General features: G+C 54.1%; 3 protein-coding genes across 3 annotated transcripts in view; 1 reads left to right on the forward strand and 2 right to left on the reverse strand.

The window, feature by feature from the left end:
- KDM2A (lysine demethylase 2A) overlaps positions 1 to 13,485 on the reverse strand; it is a 32,465-nt gene extending 18,980 nt beyond the window's left edge. The window contains exons 1-3 of the mRNA XM_015631835.3: positions 13,396 to 13,485; positions 13,054 to 13,081; positions 11,783 to 11,887 (exon numbers count right to left, since the gene is read on the reverse strand). Of these exons, the coding sequence (XP_015487321.1) occupies positions 11,783 to 11,887; positions 13,054 to 13,081; positions 13,396 to 13,415 (153 nt within the window). The 5' untranslated portion in view covers positions 13,416 to 13,485. The remainder of the gene's footprint in view (positions 1 to 11,782; positions 11,888 to 13,053; positions 13,082 to 13,395) is intronic.
- Positions 13,486 to 14,338: 853 nt separating this feature from the next.
- The window catches only part of RHOD (ras homolog family member D), a gene marked incomplete at its 5' end in the record, with an annotated part of 13,645 nt that continues 8,682 nt past the window's right edge, over positions 14,339 to 19,301 (reverse strand). Inside the window, 5 exons of the mRNA XM_015631615.2 lie at positions 14,339 to 14,928; positions 15,034 to 15,168; positions 15,256 to 15,365; positions 15,587 to 15,674; positions 16,197 to 16,319. Coding sequence (XP_015487101.2) covers positions 14,761 to 14,928; positions 15,034 to 15,168; positions 15,256 to 15,365; positions 15,587 to 15,674; positions 16,197 to 16,319 — 624 coding nt within the window. The remainder of the gene's footprint in view (positions 14,929 to 15,033; positions 15,169 to 15,255; positions 15,366 to 15,586; positions 15,675 to 16,196; positions 16,320 to 19,301) is intronic.
- On the forward strand, positions 18,117 to 19,104 carry LOC107206122 (mas-related G-protein coupled receptor member H-like). Its single transcript, XM_015631613.2, has one exon. The coding sequence runs from the start codon at positions 18,117 to 18,119 to the stop codon at positions 19,032 to 19,034; it is 918 nt and encodes a 305-aa protein (XP_015487099.2). The 3' UTR covers positions 19,035 to 19,104.

A 19,301-nucleotide genomic window follows, 5' to 3' on the forward strand; every position in this document is an offset into this window, starting at 1 on the left:
TACAGGTTTTTACAGAGACACTTGTATTAAGGGAAGGAAAATGCATTTTAAAAGCACGGATATCTGGGGGTGGCCAGAAGTGACCTACTCCTTGGGAAGACTTGGAATTTCACACTGCTAAGGTTGGGTTGTACACACCAAAAACTGGAACTCCCAAATGCTCACTCTGCCTTTAAACTGAATCTGACTCTTCCAAGGGGGTGCATCAGAACTTGGAGACACAGGGGTGTTATGACTGTTAAAACGGATGATTAGCCCACCTCATAAAGCACTTTTTCTTAAAAATCACAGAATCGATGAAGCCTGTGTGGTACTCAGCTCCAAAATGAGGGCATGGAGCAGAGAGAGCTCAGCCCTGTGCAGGATTTAGGGACAATGATCCAATCTCACACTCAGCTTTTCCTGAAGAACCCAGTATTTTGGGGAAAACCCATTTCATCCTATTCCTTACTAAACCACACCAGGGAAGTTCAAGGCACACCTATGCCAGGCAAGGATGTGAATCACCTTCCAGCATGTCCAATGTTTTACTTTTCCCAATCCAAGGCAAGCCTAGGACTACAAATCCCAGTAGGCAGATCTCTGTCATTTATCAGAGGACGTGCACAATGAAGATGAGGATTCTGCAGTGCATGGTCTCTCTCACCTGCTTTCGGATTAGATGGGTTGTGGCTCACTGCAGGACCAGGCTCCTTTCTGACCGGCTCCCTTACTCCAGAGACCCACTTTTAGGGGGCAAAGCAGCTCTTTTGCCTCTGCTGGATTCAAAACCTCACCTTTTTGAGGGAAAAGGTTTGGCATGGAAAGTCTGGCAAGAAAAGGCTGTGTCCAAACCAATCCTTTAACAGATTATATTTGACTCCTATGGCTACACTTGACTAGGAGCAGGGGTTACTGCACTGGGCTGGAACTCAGGTGAGTCCCATTTGAGGATGAACCTCAGGATATCTGGGCTGGCATGCAGCTCCAGTCACAGACATGATGACCAGGCATTGTCTGTCATCCTGGAAGTGGCACCAAGCCAGGCTCTGGATTGGGCAGAGCAGCTTATTCAACAACAGTGTGACCATGTCAGGCTGGGCCCGGTTCAGATCCTATTGGTGCCATGGATGGAAGCTGGAGATGCACAGTGGGATCAGGGAACTGTTTTCCCAGATCTCCTCCACAGCACAGCCTTCAAAGAAAACAGGTTGGAACCTTCAACTCGACAATAATGCAGCCACACCACAGAAGTACAAACACCAGGAAACAGGCAGGAACACCTTAAAATTGAATCGCTTTGCAATGAGGAAACAGGGATGCAAAACACAGAAGGAAGGGGATTGTGTCCTCCAGCCGAGCAAATTCCAAAGTCTATTGCTCCTGTCATCGGCAAAGCATCTGGCACAAACCCCCTCCAGCTCCCAGGCAGATCAGCTTTGCCTGCTCCCGTGGGCAGGGAAGAGTCTGTCTTCCTAATTGGCCCAGCATGGAGGAGAGTGGGATCCAGCCGTGGCTGAGGACCCAAAAGCACAATGCAAACAGCTCCCATCCCATCAGACCCGGCCGGGGCCACACGGCTTTCATGTCATTGTTGTCTTGGGAGGGTGGGGAAAAACAATATTTCAGGGCCCCAGAGCAGGCAGGAGGAAGGAAAGGCTTCTGTGCTTCCAGCCATGCGTTATGGGAGAGGCAGCATCTGCGGGAGTTTTCCCCTCCTGGAGTGTGCAGCTTCCTCACAGCACAGGGACACAAACCACAGTTCTCGTGTCCCCAGATTGGCTCTCTGTACAGGGACATGTGTACAAGACGTGCCCAGTGGATGCTCCACTCTCTTCTCCCACGTGCCACATAGGGAATTGCTGCCTGGATAAATAACTGTCTACAGGTGACATCTGCAAAACAATGACAAGCTAATGCCTCCCCACTGTTACACACACAGAGCTGTGCAAATCCTTCTGACAGCACCAAGTTTGACCTCTTCCCAGAAGAGCTGGCTACTGTTGTCCCACAGCCTATGCTAGGGACAGGGCTTGGCTGAGTATCCCTTCCCAGCACATTCCTACAACCCATCCAGAGAACACCAGAAAGTCAGTCCTGGACTCTAAGACTAGAACTGCTCCTTCCTGGGAGTGACTCCACTACTGGGAGCCCTTCCAGTATCAACCAGTTCAGCCAGGGACACACAGCTTCCCAAAATGAGATCAGATGTACCCAAAACTGCCACCTGTGACAATGTTCTGGGTGAAGTTCAGCTCCTGTGAAGCAAGGGCACCAGAGGCAGGCACACTACAATATCTGTCAGGCCACCTCAACATTCAGTGTTAAGCAGCAATATTTAAATATCACTTTGTTTTCCCAGCTTTCACTTAGGATTCAGGCACTTTTCATACTGCTGAGAGTTCTACTAAGGAAGAACTGACAAGTGGCCCAAACCTTTTCTCTCTGTGTCAGGCAGGGTCAAGATAAAGGCAGTTTATTCATTCTCCAAGACCAGACAGCTAACAATTCCCACCTAAGACAGCTGTACTTCACCATTCCTTTCTGGCCCTCCTGGGTACCATTCAATTAATGGAAGAAATAGGAAGCAAGAATATTAATCCTGCTGACAGCTATCCCTTCTATTCTCACTCTTTCACCTGCATTCTCCTTTGCCCAAGGATTCCAGGGAAAGCACCTCAGGAAGCTCCACAGTGGCACTCTCCAAAACCCTCCATTGAAAACCTATTTCCTTCAGCAAGTGCTACCTCCATGGAATGCAGCTCCCTCTAACAGCAAAGGAGCTGACAGTCAGCTGAAGAGAGCCAGAAAACTCCTCTCCTGTAAGGTTTTTTTGAGGGAAGAACGAGTACAAGGTCATATTTGAAAAAAAGAACAAGCTGTCCTTTTGCTGAAAGAGCCTCATGTATTTAAGGAGTGAAACCAACACACACCACAGTATTTTAGTCACTTCCTGTCCTGTCTTGCCATCCCCTCCCTCAGCTCCATCTCCAGTCGCCAGGAACCTCTTCCTGCTATGCCACAGCTCCTTCCCCCTCAGGAGACCAGAGCACCCCTTGCTTTTCGTCTCCCTCTGCTTGTTGTCTTTCCAGAGCAGCTTGCCCACGTGAAGCCTCCCACAACCCTCTTCCACTCGTTTGACATGAAGAATGCAGGAAAGTTTCACCTCAATTTCCAATCCCAAACTCCCCTTGTTGCTGGTTTTAACTTCTCCCTGGCTTCCAGTGTATCCATAGAACAGTGTGACTTACCAGTACATTTCTCCCTTACCCCATCCCTTTGCAGTTTACTCTGCTGAAATGCACCCAAATTGATAATAAATCAACCAGCTCAACTCTCCTCAGTTAAGGAATTTAGCTTCTCACATATTTTTACAGCATACAACTGTGGCTCTTATCTAGATTAATCTAGACCTCCAACATTCATATCTCTTGATGGGTATTCTGATCTCAAGTACCTGAGGGAAGTCCAGAATTCTGCCTCTGAGACCTCATGCTGAGAATCCCTAGCAATTTTAGCAGTGGCAAAGTGGGAAGAACAACTTCCATTTCTCAGGCACAAGGCAGCCTGACAGGAGGATGGACAAGCAGGGAAGCAGCCAGGCTGTGATCATACAGACCCAGAGCACAGCAGGTGCCAATGCCAGAACGGGCTATGCAGGGAAGATCCTCCCTTGCCAGTGTTTCCAGATAGAGTGTGAAGAACCAAAGCACCAAGATTATGACACCCAACAGCAGCCTGCCAGGTCACTGCTTATCTTAAGCACAAGAGCTTTTCCTTTCTATATCCCTCTCCTCTCCAAGCCTACATCTCCCACTTCAGCTCCTGGGCTGGGCTCTAAGCTCTGGAGCACAAGTACAACACAGAGGCAGCAGGTTCCTGCCCTCTTTGCCTCTCCCATCTTCAATCCTGGACTCCCTGCTCCCCCAGATATCCACTCTGGATATCCTAAGATCCACTAAGTCCACTTAGGATCTGAAGAACAGGCACAATCCCCTCAAGAAACACAAGAAAAGAGGAACAACTGAGCTTAACTCAGGCTTAATGCCCCTCACCACATCACATTTCTCTCAAAACCTGGAGTGCAGAATATCCCAGGTGGCACAACCCTGGACAGACTCAAAGCACCAGGCTGAGGAGCAAACAGGATCTACACAAAACTGGAGCCCTTCCAGGCTTCCCAGCTCCAGGAGGGATTCCTATCACGAGCAAAGCTGGCAGCACTTCAGAACAACCGGGGAGAACGCCTTGGTTTGCACTTTTGGGTTACAAAATTGAATGTACATGAGGAGTAATTGGGGAATTGGAGCAAGGCAGGTGGGGAGGGAGCACAGAGGGGCCAAGGAGAGCTCCACAGCTGCTCCCAAACCACACACTGACCAGCCACAGCAGCGAAACCACAAGGCAGAGGAACGTGCTAGATTAGATCACAGATGGGCAGCTCTGGCAGCAGTCCCAAAAAGGAAGCACTGCTCCTATGAAAGGATTATGGCTCCTCACTCCAGTCACCTGCAGCTTCTGTCACACACAGCCACTGTCCCAATGGGCTTTGATGGCACTGCTAACCCCAAGACTTGCCCATTTCCACCACCAGCCATGGCATCAGGACAAATCCTGCCTGGACTACATGAAAGCCTGGAGAAGCTGTTGAAGGACCATCAAACCCTCCACACCATTTCAAGGCTGAACACTGACCCTCAGTGCTGAAAGCCATCCTTTGACATTCAACTTTCTCATTTCTGGAGAAGGGGATAAAACCCTTTAAATGACATCCCACCTCCTCCCAATCAGAAGAAATCCAAGGAAAAATCCCTGCATGGAGCCCTTTCCCTACCAGGTGTCCTCAGCACATGCCCTATGCAGTCAGGTAGACGAGCAGTACCAGCTCTGCTCCTCCTTTTGCTTTGTGCAGGAAGGCAACAGAACCTCCCCCAAATGGAACAAAATAGATCAAATTGCTCCAAAAAAGGTTGGCTTGAAAATGAGACACATTTAATCCATATTTCCAGCACTGAGCCCACACAGACCAGGAGGCAGAGACCCAGGACAAGGGACAGACAGAGCCATATGCACTCAGAGGTGCAGCTGATTGGCTGTAGCAGGTCAGCCCTGAGTGACTTCATTCCTTGCTGGGAACCTGTCTGTCTCCAACACACAGAGATCACAGGACTATCTCAGATTTTTTCATCAGGGAAGTGCTCACCCTCCAAATTTCTCAGTGTCTCAACCCAGCTCTGCCAAAACCTGTTGCCAGTTCTGTCCCATCACCCAGCCTGAGTGAGGCTGGACCACAGGAGTACTAGGATAACAAAAACACAGGAAGCTTTGAGGTTTGTACTTCAATTCCTGCTCAGCTGACACTGTTTTTTAAAGGGAACAGCAGCAGCTTGGCTGCATTGCAGGCTATAGGGCTGAAGATGCTCAGTGAGAGGGAAGACAAGCCAGGGCCATTGGGAAGAACACGGACAATGTGGGAATCCAGCTACTAGGAAGGGTATTTCCTCTGGACTCTGTGCTGTTACACCATCCCTGCACACACTCCCTCCCCCTCCCCTTCATAAGGAGCCCAGCACTCGTCCCTTCCTTACTCCAAATGGGGCAAAGGGGCTCAGTGACACATGGAAATATTTATGCACAGCAAATTAAAGACACTGAGGCAGCCTGACCTTAAAGGAGCATGCACTGCCAGCCCTCTTCTTTCCACTTCCAGCTGCCTCAGCTCGAGGCAGATTACAGCTCCCAGGAGCCAGGGGTACATGGAAGAACTAGGAGGACTTTTCTCAAATGGTATTTTCTCCCAAACTCTGTCAGGACTGGCTAAAACACAACGTGACTGTACACTCAGCTCCCAGCTCTGAGCACCAGCATGAACAAAGCCCATGGAGCCCCTTCCTTGACGTAAAAGGGCGTGTGGGGGCAGCTTTATTAAAACTCTTTTGTGTACAGAGAAATGGCTAAAATATGGAAAATCCACTACCCTGCAACCCGGAGCAGATCTAAGCCCAAAAACTTCTCTGATTCAAGTTCCTGGAACTTCCAGAGGGATTCAGAATCCCTGGACAGCCAGCTCACTGCTGTTTACTCCCAGTGCTGTTGCTACAGCAACAGAGATGCACAAGCATGGACACAGGAACAGGACAGAAGGCCCGTCCAACAGCTCCATCTCCTCTTCCCCCATCATGGATTCCCAGGATACACTTTGTAACCAGGTTCACCTGAAACACCTCAAGTGGCAGAAAGCAACACCCAGCCAGCTAGGAATATTCCCCACCTGGTTCCCAAGAACTGGAAAAAGAGGTGAACAGGGAGCATCAGCAGCACAGGGAGTGCAGACCACTGTGGAAAGGGAAGAACAACACTGAAGTTCCTCACAGCCCCCTAAAGGCTCGGCCATCATTTCCTCCTCTGGAATCAGCAACACTCTTTCCTCAACAGCAGCACCCGAGATCTCATCCTGAAGGGAATTGCTTCCTTTATCCATTTTCAGAGGACAAGATTAGGGCAGCACCTTGTTTCTTCACCTTCTGAGCACGTCACCACTTTCCCACATATGCCCTTTCTCCCCCAAACCCAGCCAGTGACCTGTAAATCTGGGTAAAAAGGCACTGGGGGCACAGGGACTGCTTTCCTGATTTGTCAGTGTCACCTCCAGCTGGGATAACACTGGGAAAACTGATTCCTGGTTATTATAGAACATAAATGGAGACTGCAGAGATGGTTTGGTAATTGTAATTCATAGGTACCTTGAAGTGCTCCTGTGGTATTTGGCTCCTTACTTAGTCAGCACTGCAGCTTCCAGGACATACTCAGGGCACAGACAGGCTTGGGACAGTAAGAATCCAGCAGATACTTACCTCCTGCATCCCTCGCTGCTGACAGAGAACAGCATCCACTTGGTTTCAGGGACGTATTCTCCCAGGGACCAGCAGAGTCATGCATCTGGCAGGATCTTAATGCTCACAGGGATTTCTAAAGCTTTCCAAGAATAGCCTTCAGTTGCTGCTAGCTTCCACCAAAGCCCTGCCCAGACCAAATCTGAACAGCCCCTGAATTATTTAGAGCTCATTTATTACACCTGGGTCATTTGGAATGACTCATTTGTAATGCCTCCAGTTTGAGGTATGTGGGAGAGATTAATTACCCCCCTTGCCCGGGCCCTGTCTAGACCTCTAGCTGAGGTGTGTCCAACAGACCAGGGACATTTGGCCAGGCTAGGTTTCACACAGGGCACAGAGAAGCTCTGGAAATGAGCTTGGCTTGACAGGAATTGCCAGTGTCACATTTCAAATGCAGGGAAGAGGGAGCAGGTGATGTACAAACACCCAAATTCTCACCCAGTGCCTGGGGCTCATCCCATGCTCAATGTCTGCAGGAAGCAACACAGGCAGGGTCACTCCAGCACACTCATATGAGTCCCAAATCAGTGGGAGCAGCCCTGGGAAAGCAAGTATCCAGCAGGACTGGCCTCCAATACCTGGGGGTGGCAAACACCAGCAATCTCCAGGGATCATTACCTGGCAGTGAGCAGCTTTACAGGACAAACAAGAAGTTGGGCTGAACCTGGTGGGACTGCTCCTTGCATCCTACTGTTGGGTTACTGTAAAATATTCAAGATGGAGCAACACAGGAAAGGCAGGGAGCTGCATCCTGCTCACAGCCTGCTCCTCCTGATCTCCCTCTCTCAGCTCTGAGGCCACTTATCCCTCAATCTGTTCCTATCCTGTGAGAAAAACTGTCAACATGTCTTGTCAACATGTGTGAGCCTTCCTGGCCCCACGACTTGTGTCCTGCACTGACATCAGCCCATCCATCCTGCAGAAAGGATACAGACAAGTTGGAAACCACAAGATTCCAGCTGCTGGGACTCTGGGCACTGGCCAGAGCTGGCAGTGCCATCCCTCAGGCATGGGCTGAGCTGGGATCACTCCACAGCACGCAGGGCTGCAAGGAAAACCTTGTCCTGCACAGACCCCAGGCTTCATCCCCCAGCTGATGGCTCCACATGCTGTTAAGCCTGTATGAACTCTCCCAGAGGATAGTGTGGACACCAACATGTAAGGGCAGGTTTGGTAACTGCTGTTTAAAGGAGAGGCCTCGCTTCTGGCTGGTAGGGACAGGCAGAGCCTCCTCTCAAATTTCACACAAGGATGTGACCAGAGGGCAGGACAGTGCTAAGGCAAGACACAGACTGCCCCAAGACATGGGACTGAGCGCTTTGCTCCCTGGCTCCCCTCTCACCTCCCAAACTCTCCAGCACCCACAGCAGTTAGGTCACCTGCTCCACGAGCCCATTTCCCTTCATGGGTGTCATAACCCCTCCCACAGCCAAAATGTGCATCCCTGCACCCAGCCAGGGATGGTCATTCGGGGCCAACAGGAGCTGTAGCTCAGCACACAGAGCTCCCAGGGAGGGCGAGGCTCCTCCTCAGGCTCTCTCCAGCAGCAGAGACAGTTTAAGAGGTTCCTACCCCACCCTTGTCTCCCCATCTCAGACTTCCAGCCCTGTCAGGTTTACTCACTACCCCAGCACAGACAACAGCTGGGATTAGATGCTCCCCCCTGCTGACTTCTATCCAGGGCATGATCCACAATTCCCTGAGGCAGCATTCACCTCAGGGCCACCAGCTCCTGGGGCATTAGCTGAGGAAGAAAACCTCTTCAACCAGCTCTGCCACCCCAGCAATCCTAACTGGGAACCACACCCTGAGACACTGCTGGGAAGGCTGTGATGAGAAGGATTTGTCCTTTGGATAATGGCACTCCCCTGCTGTGGTCCCAAGCCATTCCGAGGTGATCCAGAGCTGCTGCCCTTCATTTCTCACCCTGAGCATTGTCACTGCAAGCACACGGCAGCACTGTGGTAATGTGCTAATCCCAGCTTGCAATTCACGGGGCCTTGCTAGTCTCAGTTCACAGCACAGGCCTGCCAAAATGAGCCTTGGAGCAGGGAGGTGAGATTTCCTCACACTTCCAGCACCCAGGAATACAGCAGGACTGCTCTGCAGAAGTGCAGGCAGCCTCTGTGAGCAGCAGGCCAATGGATCTTTTTCTCCAGAGTCTCTAAAGAGTCCAGGCTGCTCGTGGGGAGCCCAACAGCCTGGTGTGACATGGGCTGGGTGCAACCACCCAGTGACAGCCAGCAAAGACTTCCAAGTCTCAGAGAGGGACCGTGGCACTGTTAGTGCCAGGGCTGGACTGTCACTCAGGCTCAGGACACAATAGAGCATTTCAGCTCCTCAGTTAAGGGCCTGCAAAACACGCAACTCCAGCTTTAAATGCTGGCACCTCAGCCCAAGCCCCAAGAACTGCCTCGTTAGGGAGCTGGGCAGAACATTCACACATAGTTAGAACGAAACTACTCCACAGTGCCTGCAAGTCCCACCTCCACTGCTCCCAGTCTCTAGGGGAGGAACACAGATATCCCATAACTTGCTCCTGTGTCCTCTTCACACTCAGCATCACCCACTGCCTGTGTGAGCCTCCCAGACCTCACCAGGACACAGCCCTCCCCCAGATTGTCATGGATGGGTGCAAGACATACTCCCAGAGTCCAGAGTGATCCCTGAGTCCAGAGCAACTCACCCAGGCCTGTGTTATCCTGGGAGTCATGGATGCAGAGCCTGAACCAGGAAGCAAGTACAGTTAGGGCAGTGCAACCAATCAAATTGTCATTGTGCCACCCAGGCATGTGTGACCCAGCAGAGAATTCCTGCAAGAACATGACTACACCTGAAACAGAGGTGAATTTCTCCTCCAAACCCAGATGTTTCAACAACACCAATAAATTGATTCAGAAAACAGACACACATCAGATTTTTGTTGAAGCAGAGGAAGGCAACATTAGTGCAAACTAAATAAAATAACACAGAACACTCAAGATTTCTGAAAACATGCTCATGAATTTCATATTGTATGAAATTCAGTGTTTTTCTGGATCTTAGAGTTAAGTATCAGAAACAAGGGTACACACTCTGTATCTCAGACTCCAACAAGTCCTCTAAGTCCCAATGGAAACCAGTCAGGAAAAAGATGCTGTCAGTGTGATTACCTGACACACCAGAGAACTAACCTCCTCTACCATCTCAGATGGCACCATCAAACCACACAATTAATTCAGCTCCTTCACCACCATAAGCTATTCTGGTCCAGGCTGTTTGGCTGGTAAGACTGCTATCGCACCTGGACTGTTCTGTTTTTTTTAAATACACTTACTTTTTGCTAGTTGAGCCCCAGTCACACACCAGAAACACAGCTGACAGCAGCAGAAACACACTGTACCACCAGCTCACTGTTTCCCTACTTGAAACTTTTCATTTAGGCCTACTAACCCAGCTCCCAATTCCAAGGCATATATGGGATATTCAAGGAAGTCAAATCATACTCTATACAAGAAAAATAGTAATCTTTTAAGAGTCCTTCAGCAAGAGAGTGTTACTGACACAGGATGAGCACATAATGAGCTGGAAGTTTCCAGGAAAAGCATGGCAAGAGGTAGGAGTTAAGCCTCACCCACCACACAGGGGTCATGCCTCCTCCTCTGGGCCTCAGGCCAGCACAGACAACACATGAACACAAGGCCACACAAGTCCAGGTGAGCCTCACCCTGCTGCCCATGTGTGTTCCCAAACCCCTTAAGCACAGAGCTCATCAGCCTGCAGGCATTTATCCAGCTTAGCACATTCTGCTGGAGCCCAGCCCACCCGCACCAGGACACCAACTCCTCTTGATTTTTATTTGAGAAATGATAAGCATTTTTAAACTGACAAGTTCCTGGCTGATAGTCCCCTTCACCTGCCATATCTTTATCCAGATGTTTTGGGTTAGTCCTGGATCACTCCCCAGTCAAACCAGCACCTTGAGCTGCATCCTGAACAGTTGTGGGAATAAATATGTCAGGATGAGGGAGGAGGTGGGACTGCTGCTGATGCCAAATTAAAACATCCACCAAAGCACTTGGGAACTTCCTAGAACATCTTGAGGATGAAGCTTAATGCCAAGAACCACAGCCTCACACCAAATGATTCCAGAGCATTAAAGGATAAGGATTTACCTTTATGAACAACACACTGAAGGTGAGGGTACAGGTACTGCTGTGACTCAGAGAGGGACTCCACCACTTTCCCCCATGGGAGTTTGCAACTGCCTCACAACAGCACAGGACATACAGCAGCTTCCCTCCTTTCCTGGAATCCCTGGGAATAACACCTCAGACTCTAAGAGCAGCTGCTCCCAAGCTGTTCCCAGTTACAACCCAATTCCCAGACCATTGATTCATGCAGTCCTAGCAAATAGCAGCACAAACATCAGAGCTCCTGACAGGGCCTGACTGGGACCTGAATGCTGGAACAGCTCCCTTCAAAAGAAAACATTGGGAAGGGACGCAGGCACAGGAAAACTGGAGTTTGAAGCTGGAGCTGGTTCCCCCAGATTTCACAGACACTCAAATCAAGAATGGTAACATACAATATTTCAGGTCCTCTGCTTGCCACAGAAAAAAACCTATTGACACAGAAACTACACTTACACCAGTTTCATGTCCTATCCCAAAGATCCTGCCCCAGCCTCAGCCTCCAACCCCCCCTTTCCAGAGCTCAGCAGCCAAATTCCCTCCGTTAGGACCAACTTGGTGACACAAAAGGACCCACAAAGCCACCTAAGCCAAGCATGCACCTCTGCACAGGCTGCATCCATTCACCACCTGACTGTTTCGGTTGTTTAACCCTACTGCTGGGAAAAGCCTTTTCCTTCTCCAGCTGCAACAGAAGCAAGACTGGAATATGATTATTTCAAGGCCACTACTGACCAGTCTTTGGCTGTAACGGATCCGTTCTTCCTCAGGCTCCATCTCCGACTCCTCTGAAGAGAGTGAGAAGGACACGCCAGGACTGCTGTCGTCGTCCTCTTCCTCCTTGGAAGTGAGAGGGAAACAGTGAAGAAGAGCACGGGGACACCCACAGCCCTCACTTCCCTTCTCCTTTTGGGGCCAACCCCAGCCTGCTCTGGGGGCTGAGAGAACCCAGTGGATGAGCCCAGTCCAACTTTTAAGGCTCCTGTTCTAACTTAGAATAAATGTCAGGGTAAACAGCTTCACCAGCTCTTCTGTAACACAACAGGAGCTGCAGGTCTCCCACCTTGGCTCCACACTACCACCAGCAGCTTTGCTGGACCACAGGGGGATAAAAGCCAGGGAAAGTGCTATCAAACCATGACTTCCTCAAAATTAAACATTGGAGAGTCAATTCCTCCAAACAACACAATCGCTGTCCTTGGGATATCGTGTACTGTGGCACCTGGGAGAAACTACACTTGTACAGGACATCTCCCATGATCAGGGAAGACAGATAGGATCTCTCCTACATACAGCACCCAAGCAGGGAAGCAGCTAGGAATCTAACTCCTGGCTGGAGGAGACCTAAATGCTGAGCTCTCCAAATGTGCCACCTTGTGACACCACACACCAACCTGGGAAAACCTCCCAGGGCGTCAGATGGCACCTACACTTTTTTTTTTAAAGGGACAGAAACCAGCCAAAGCCTGGGTATGGCACGGCTTTTAAACCCCAGGACTATGCCTCAGTCAGGCCTTGGGATCGGGGAAGGGGATCCGCCGCCCCCTGTAGTGTTACAGAACCGCTACGACCACATAGGGAGAACTCGCTCCATCCTGCTCCTTCCCGACCCCCAGCTTCGACAGCAGAGCATTCCCAGTCCCACCAGCACCTTCGCCACCCCTGCCTCCCTTAGAACCACGGCACCAGGACTCCCGGCTCGGCCGAGAAAAGCAGTTTCCCCACACTTGCTGAACTCTGTTTATAAACAACTGGACAACCGGAGCGCAGCGCTCCCGCCCCGACGCGGGGGAGGGGGCCACCCCCGGCCCGCCAGGCCACCCCAGCCCGCCCCCGCCGGGGCAGGACTGGAGGCGGGAGGGAGGGAGGGTCCCCGGGGAGCTGTCAGCCGGCACCCACCGCCCCCTCCCCAACTTCCCAACGCGGCCTCCCAGGGAGACCCGCCCGGCCGCGCTCCGGGGGCCCGCACAAACTCGGGGGTCGCCGGTGACCCCCGCGGTGCTCACCAGGTCTCTCCGGCGCCTTTGTCCTCTTCTGCCGCCGGTACGGGGGGGGAACAGAACAGACGGAGGAGGAGGAACCCCCCGGTCAGCAGCGATCGCGCCCCGGACCCACCGCGCCCCCGGACCCGCCGCTCACGGCGCGGGCAGCGGGCGCTGACAGCCCCGCCGGCCGCCCCCCGCCGCCGCGGCCCGCGTCCCCCCGCCACCGCCGCCGCCTCCACCACCACCGCACCCCCCGCGCCTCTGAGTGCTAGGGCTCCGCCGGCGCCGCCCGCCCCGTCCCACCCGTACGGTGCCCCCCCGACGCCGCCGCCCCCCGGCCGGGACGCGGTTCCCCCTCCTCACACAGGAGCCGCCGCCGCCATTTTGAACCCGTCAGAGCCTCACATACACACCGACGCCGCGCGCACGCGCCGCACGCAAGGCCCTCCCCCCCCCCCCGCCCGCCCCCGCCCCCGCCCCCCCCCCCCCCCCAGGCCCCCCCCCCCCCCCCCGCCCGCGCGTCGCGCGTGCGCCGCGCGCTCCCCAGCTCGGCCCCGCCCCACCCCGCCGCGCGCGCGCGCGGCTCGGGGATGACCACGCCCACAGTCCATCAGACCACGCCCCTCCCGTGAACGCGCCCCTCCGCCGTGTGGCCACGCCCCCGGCGGGGGAGGCTGGAGAGGGGAGCCCCGGTGGGATTTTGGGGGGTTTCTGGCCCAACGCGCCCCGCCGTGAGGCCCCTCGGTGTCCCCGCGGGCTTGGCGGCTGCCCGCACGGCTGTGCACACACGCCTGTATGGGGGTCTGAATGCGGAGACACGGGCAATCCCATAACTATATACAGCTCGTTAGTTATATACGATAGATATTAACAACGTTTTTATAAACTATATATGGCTATATAGGTAGTTATAACCTAACTAAATGCAGTGATATATATAACAAATATAGTGATATGGATGGTTATAAGTTAACTATATAGTTACATATACATTATATATTAATATGTATAAAAAAGCACATATATATAACTACACATATAGGGTGTACATATATATATATATACACATATATATATAACTATACATATAAAGGGTACGCCTATGGATCTGTATGTGCAGCACACACCTGGACATATGCTCACACACACCTCAACCCAAAATCAGCAGTTGATCTCATCCACCCTGGGCCCCTGACAGGACCCCATGCCCCCAATACCCACCTCATGTCCCCGACACCCACCCAGAGTCCCAATGCCCCCAGGCCATGCAGGGGCTGCTCCTGCCCCAGGGACCATGTCACACTGATGAGTTTTGTGTCACTTTAATGGCAGATGGTCACCCCACAGTCACCCTCCGGTGCTGGCCTGCCAGCAGGAAGGGGAACCCCCAGATCAGTCCTCTGCTCCCAGAGCCCTGCTAGCAGGGCCATCCATGGTGGGACAGGATGCTGGGATTCCTGGTGGGACAGGACATGGTGCTCTCTGGTGGGACAGGGACATGCTGGAATCCCTGATGGGAAAGGGCAGGACTCTGGGATCAAGGCGTGACAGTTCATGCCAGGGATGCTTTCCTGCCGTCACCCCATGGTGACCAGCGGTGCCAGCCCAGGGTCAGGAAGGTGGCAGTGGCATTCTGGTGGCAGAGACAGAGGTGTGGCAGCAGCCACGGTGCCGTTGGAGCCTGGGGACAGCAGGAGATCCCAGGGGGGCTGTGCCAAGCCGGGGGGCTCAGAGGAACACGCAGAACCTCCTGGGTCTCGTTTTGCGCTGCCGCCGGCGGGCAGCACTGATGGCGGCACTGCAGGCTGTCACAAAGATGTTCCCGACGTTATCCTGGTACCTGGCTGAACATTCCATGTAGGACACAGCACGGACCTGCCGGGCCATGGCCTCTCCCTGTGGGGACACACAGAGTCAGACCCCCCAGGACCCCGCTGTCACACTATCCCGTGCTGGGAGCCATCCCTGTCCCATCCTGTCCCACGGGGAGATGACACCCACCTGGTGGCGGGAGATGGGCTCCATCCGTCTGTCCTTCAGCTTCTGCAGCACCTCTTGGTCCTGCCGCAGGTCTGTCTTGCAGCCCACCAGCAGCACTGGGACCCCCTTGCAGAAATGGTTCACCTCCGGGTACCACTGTGAGGGGACATGTCATCCAGGGATGGGCACGTGTCACCCAGGGCTGGGGACAGGGGACAGGCAGCACCCCCGGGGCTGCATTACCTTTGTTAGGATGTTGTCAAAGCTGTTGGAGTCGGTGACATCAAAGCACATGAGGACAACATTGGCATCTGAGTAGGACAGAGGGCGAAGCCTGTCATAGTCTTCCTGTCCTGCCAGGTGGAGAAGGAAGCCATTACATGCCAGCCTGGGACCATGGCAGTGACATTTGTGGGGATGGTTGTGGGTTAACCCCCCCTCTCCCATGGTCATGGCCTGGGGACATCCCTCCAAGGCATGACCACGTGTGTGGGACACCCTGAAACGCCCAGGTGGGAGAGTCGGGGGCACAACTGCCTGCCCTGTCCCCACCTGTCCTGCCCTCCTGTCCCACCTGCTGTGTCCCACAGGTGGATCTTCACGGGCTTGCCAGAAACCTGGAGGGATGCTGTGTACTTCTCGAACACGGTGGGGACGTAGACCTGGCAGGGGACAGGGAGGGTGTGATACAGGTCACACAGGCAGCCGTGGGGGCCAGCAATGGAGGGGACCCCAGTCAGGATAGAATAGGGCATAGGGAGGGAAGCAGGGAGTGGGAAAAAGTGGTTCCCCCCTGGGGCAGTGGGATGGGAAACACCCTTGTCCCCCATCCCAGGGCACTCCAGAGAGTCATGGATGCCCCAGGAGGACCTGGGGATTCAGGACAGGAGTTCTGGGGTCTCTGTGGCTGTACCCCTTCCCTCCACTCCCTGAGTCCCTTATGTGCCCTGACTGAGAGACAAACCCTGCTCCCCACCCTGTGACCCCCAAAGGGAGGCAGAGGTGTCACAGACCCCGATCAGCCCCAGGCTGGGCCACCCCGTGTCCCCCTGTCCCCCTGTCCCCGTCCCCAAACCCCGCTTCCGCCACCGTGTCCATCCCATCGCGCGTCCACCGCCCTTTGCCCTCCGCTGCTCCCGCACGGGGACAGTCACCCGCCCACCAGGGGACAGGGATTCCGGTACCTTGGGAAAGTCCCCCCTGGCGAAGGCCACCAGCAGCGACGTCTTCCCGCAGCCACCATCCCCCACGATGACAGCCTTGACCTCGGTTTCGGGGGCTCCTGGGCTCTGCCCCTCGCGCTCCCTCTGCATTGGGGTGTCCGGTGAGGCCACGGAGCCCGTGTGGCCTCGGCGGAGACAGGGATGGGGACAGGGAGGCGAGAAGCACCCGCCCGGTCCAGGGTGCGGCTGTCACCCGCTCGCCGGGCCCGCCCGCCGCGGGGCTGGGGCCGCGGTGGTGACAGCGGCCGGGACACACGTACAGGTGTCCTGGCACACAGGTGACCTTCTCCCGGCAGGTCCTCGCATTGCACAAGCGTCACACTGCCTCCTGCATGTCCTGCCTGCCCGTGTCATGCTCCCTCGTACTCCTGCCCGCTGCCTGTGACACACTCCTATTCCCATCCCACTCCCCATCCCAATCCCGCTAATGCACTCTCCGTGCAGATCCCCCTGCACAGCTCAGCCCCTACACCCCTGGGATGGGACCCCTGTGCCCTCCCCGACGCCCCACTCCCGCCTCCGAGCCTGGGATTTATTGCCCTGAGCATCTGCGGGAGGCAAAGTCCAGGGGTGGAGGGAGGCACGGCGGCGGGGGGGGGTGACTCACTGCCCTGGCCCCGCTGCCACCCTGCTGTCACACCCGTGCTGTGCCATGCTGGGCCCTGCCCTGCCACGAGTCTCTGTCCCCAGCGCCCAGCTCAGCAGCACCTAGGTGAGGGGGCAGCCACCAGCCCCCCGTCTTCTCCTAGTGATTCCAACACAGGCTATGACACCCCGCTTTGCTTGGGGACATGCCATCCCAGCAGTGATGTCCCCCATCACCCTGTTTGGATGTCCCCAAGACCCTCTTCCCTCCAGTATGTGCCCTCTTCTGCCACCCCAAAACTTTGCTGGGGGTGAATGGGTGCTTCTGGAGGGATGTGGGATAGTGTGTGCTGTCCCCTGCTGTCCCTTCATCTGCCACCAGCCTCTCCAGGCTCTCTCAGTGGGTACCAGCCGGTCCAAGAGGGCTCTGGAGCCCCCTGACCAGTTGGAGTGAATCCAAAGTGATTCACATCAGACAACAGATTCCAAATTCTCACCCAGGCCTGATGCAGGATGAAGTGGAGGTGAGGGGTTCTCATGCTGGGAGGCTGGGAGGCAAATGCACGCAGTAATGAACAATCTCAGAAGGATGCCAGCATCGGGGCAGGGTGGGGAGAGGAGGCTGGAGCACCATCAAACAATTAGGAAGGTGGCAATTACTAGTCTAATGAGACATCAGGTTGAATCCTAAAAGCATCAAGATTCTTTCACAGCAAGATGTAACTGCTGCAGTGTTTGTCCTCTGGGGTATTCGCCTGGACAAAACATTTCCTTTCCCGCAAGACCAACAGAATTTTGACGGGAGAAGAGGCAGCCTGTGTGCAGCTGCCCAGTGCTCTCAGTGCCTGATCCGTGATTGTGCAGAAATGCCCTCAAAAACAGCTTTATTTGGGGACAAATAGGCTACTTGGAGCTTCTGAGGACGTGGAGACCCCAATTTTCCTCACTGGAGAAGACTGTGGCGAGGAGCACCGGAGGGAGGGAGTGTGCCCTGCTCAGATACACCAACAGCTTGGCCCCAAGGAAAGGTAGGGGGTTGAGACCAGAGTCCGGCCCTGGGCACTGCTTGTGTCTCCCTTGATGTCCCCAAAGCCCCTCTCACCTGTCCTCAATCAGGATGACTGGATTGATCCAACCCTCCCTCTGCCCTCACCTCACCCCTAGTCATCCCATAGCCCCCTGTCCCCAGCCCTGATGTGCCACCTTACCAGAACCCCTCTCCCTGTCACATCCCCTGGGGTCCTACTAATGCCCCTCTGCTCTGACCACAGCTGGGGACCTCATCCCACCTTCCACATGGAGCTGACCCAGATGTCCCCACCTCCCTCATCTCCTGTGATGGACACCGAAGGAGATGATTCCTGTGGGATCAATGTCACCGATGTGGCCATGGACGGTGTCACGCTGTTCATCTGCCTCTATGGGCTGGCTGGGAATGGGGCTGTCCTCTGGCTCCTCGGGTTCCACATTCGCAGGAACCTCATCACCGTCTATATCCTCAACCTGGCAGTTGCTGACTTCACCTTCCTTCTCTTCATGTTCCCCTACTCCCTTCTCTACCTGCTGGATGACGTGTCCTGCTCCACTCTTGTGTCCCTGAAGTACCTGAGGTCTCTTCTCCTGCTGTCCCTGTTCTCCTACAACATGGGGCTGTACCTGCTGGCAGCCATCAGCATTGAGAGGTGTGGCTCGATTCTCTTTCCCCTCTGGTACCGCTGCCACCGTCCCAAGCGCCTGTCATGGGTGGTGTGTGCCCTGCTCTGGGCACTCTCCATCGCTGTCATGGTCGTAGTGACCTCCCTGTGCCTGTCACATGAGCACGAGCACTGCCAGGTGGCTCTCATCTCCATGTACGCCCTCAGCTTCCTCATCTTTGCTCCACCCATGGTCATCTCCAATGTGATTCTCTTCATCAAGGTGCAGTGTGGCTCCAAGAGACGTCAGCCTAAGAGGCTCTATATCGTTATCTTCCTCACTGTGCTCTTCTTCCTCACCTTTGGAGTGCCCCTCAGCCTGTGGAATTTCCTGCAGCAGCTCAACCACACCGTTGTGTCCTCCCAGGTGGTTTTCCTGCTCGCCTGCGTCAACAGCAGCATCAACCCCTTCATCTACTTCTTGGTGGGGAGCTGCTGGAGGCACTGCTCCATTGTGTCCCTCCAGGTTGCCTTCCAGAGGGTCTTTGAGGAGACAGGGATCACCATAACCTCCAGCTGAGAGGCCACTGTGGTCCCACCGGCCATGCTGCCCACACTGGCTTCATGCTCAGATGCCCATCCTTGCTCCCAGCCAGGCCTGCAGGTCATCTTCCTGTGAGTCAGGATGCATCCAAAAGCTTTTCCCACCCCTTTTCCCATTCCACTGATCCATGTTATTGTGTCCATCCCCGTCCCTATCCCTATCCCTATCCCTATCCCTATCCCTATCCCTATCCCTATCCCTATCCCTATCCCTATCCCTATCCCTATCCCTATCCCTATCCCT

This window comes from Parus major, chromosome 5 (genome assembly GCF_001522545.3).
Source record: "Parus major isolate Abel chromosome 5, Parus_major1.1, whole genome shotgun sequence".
In the NCBI taxonomy this organism is placed as follows: Eukaryota; Metazoa; Chordata; class Aves; order Passeriformes; family Paridae; genus Parus; species Parus major.

Bases quoted from the DNA above. Each gene is read 5' to 3' on its own strand.
- LOC107206122 (XM_015631613.2), top strand. From the start codon at position 18,117: ATGGAGCTGACCCAGATGTCCCCACCTCCCTCATCTCCTGTGATGGAC.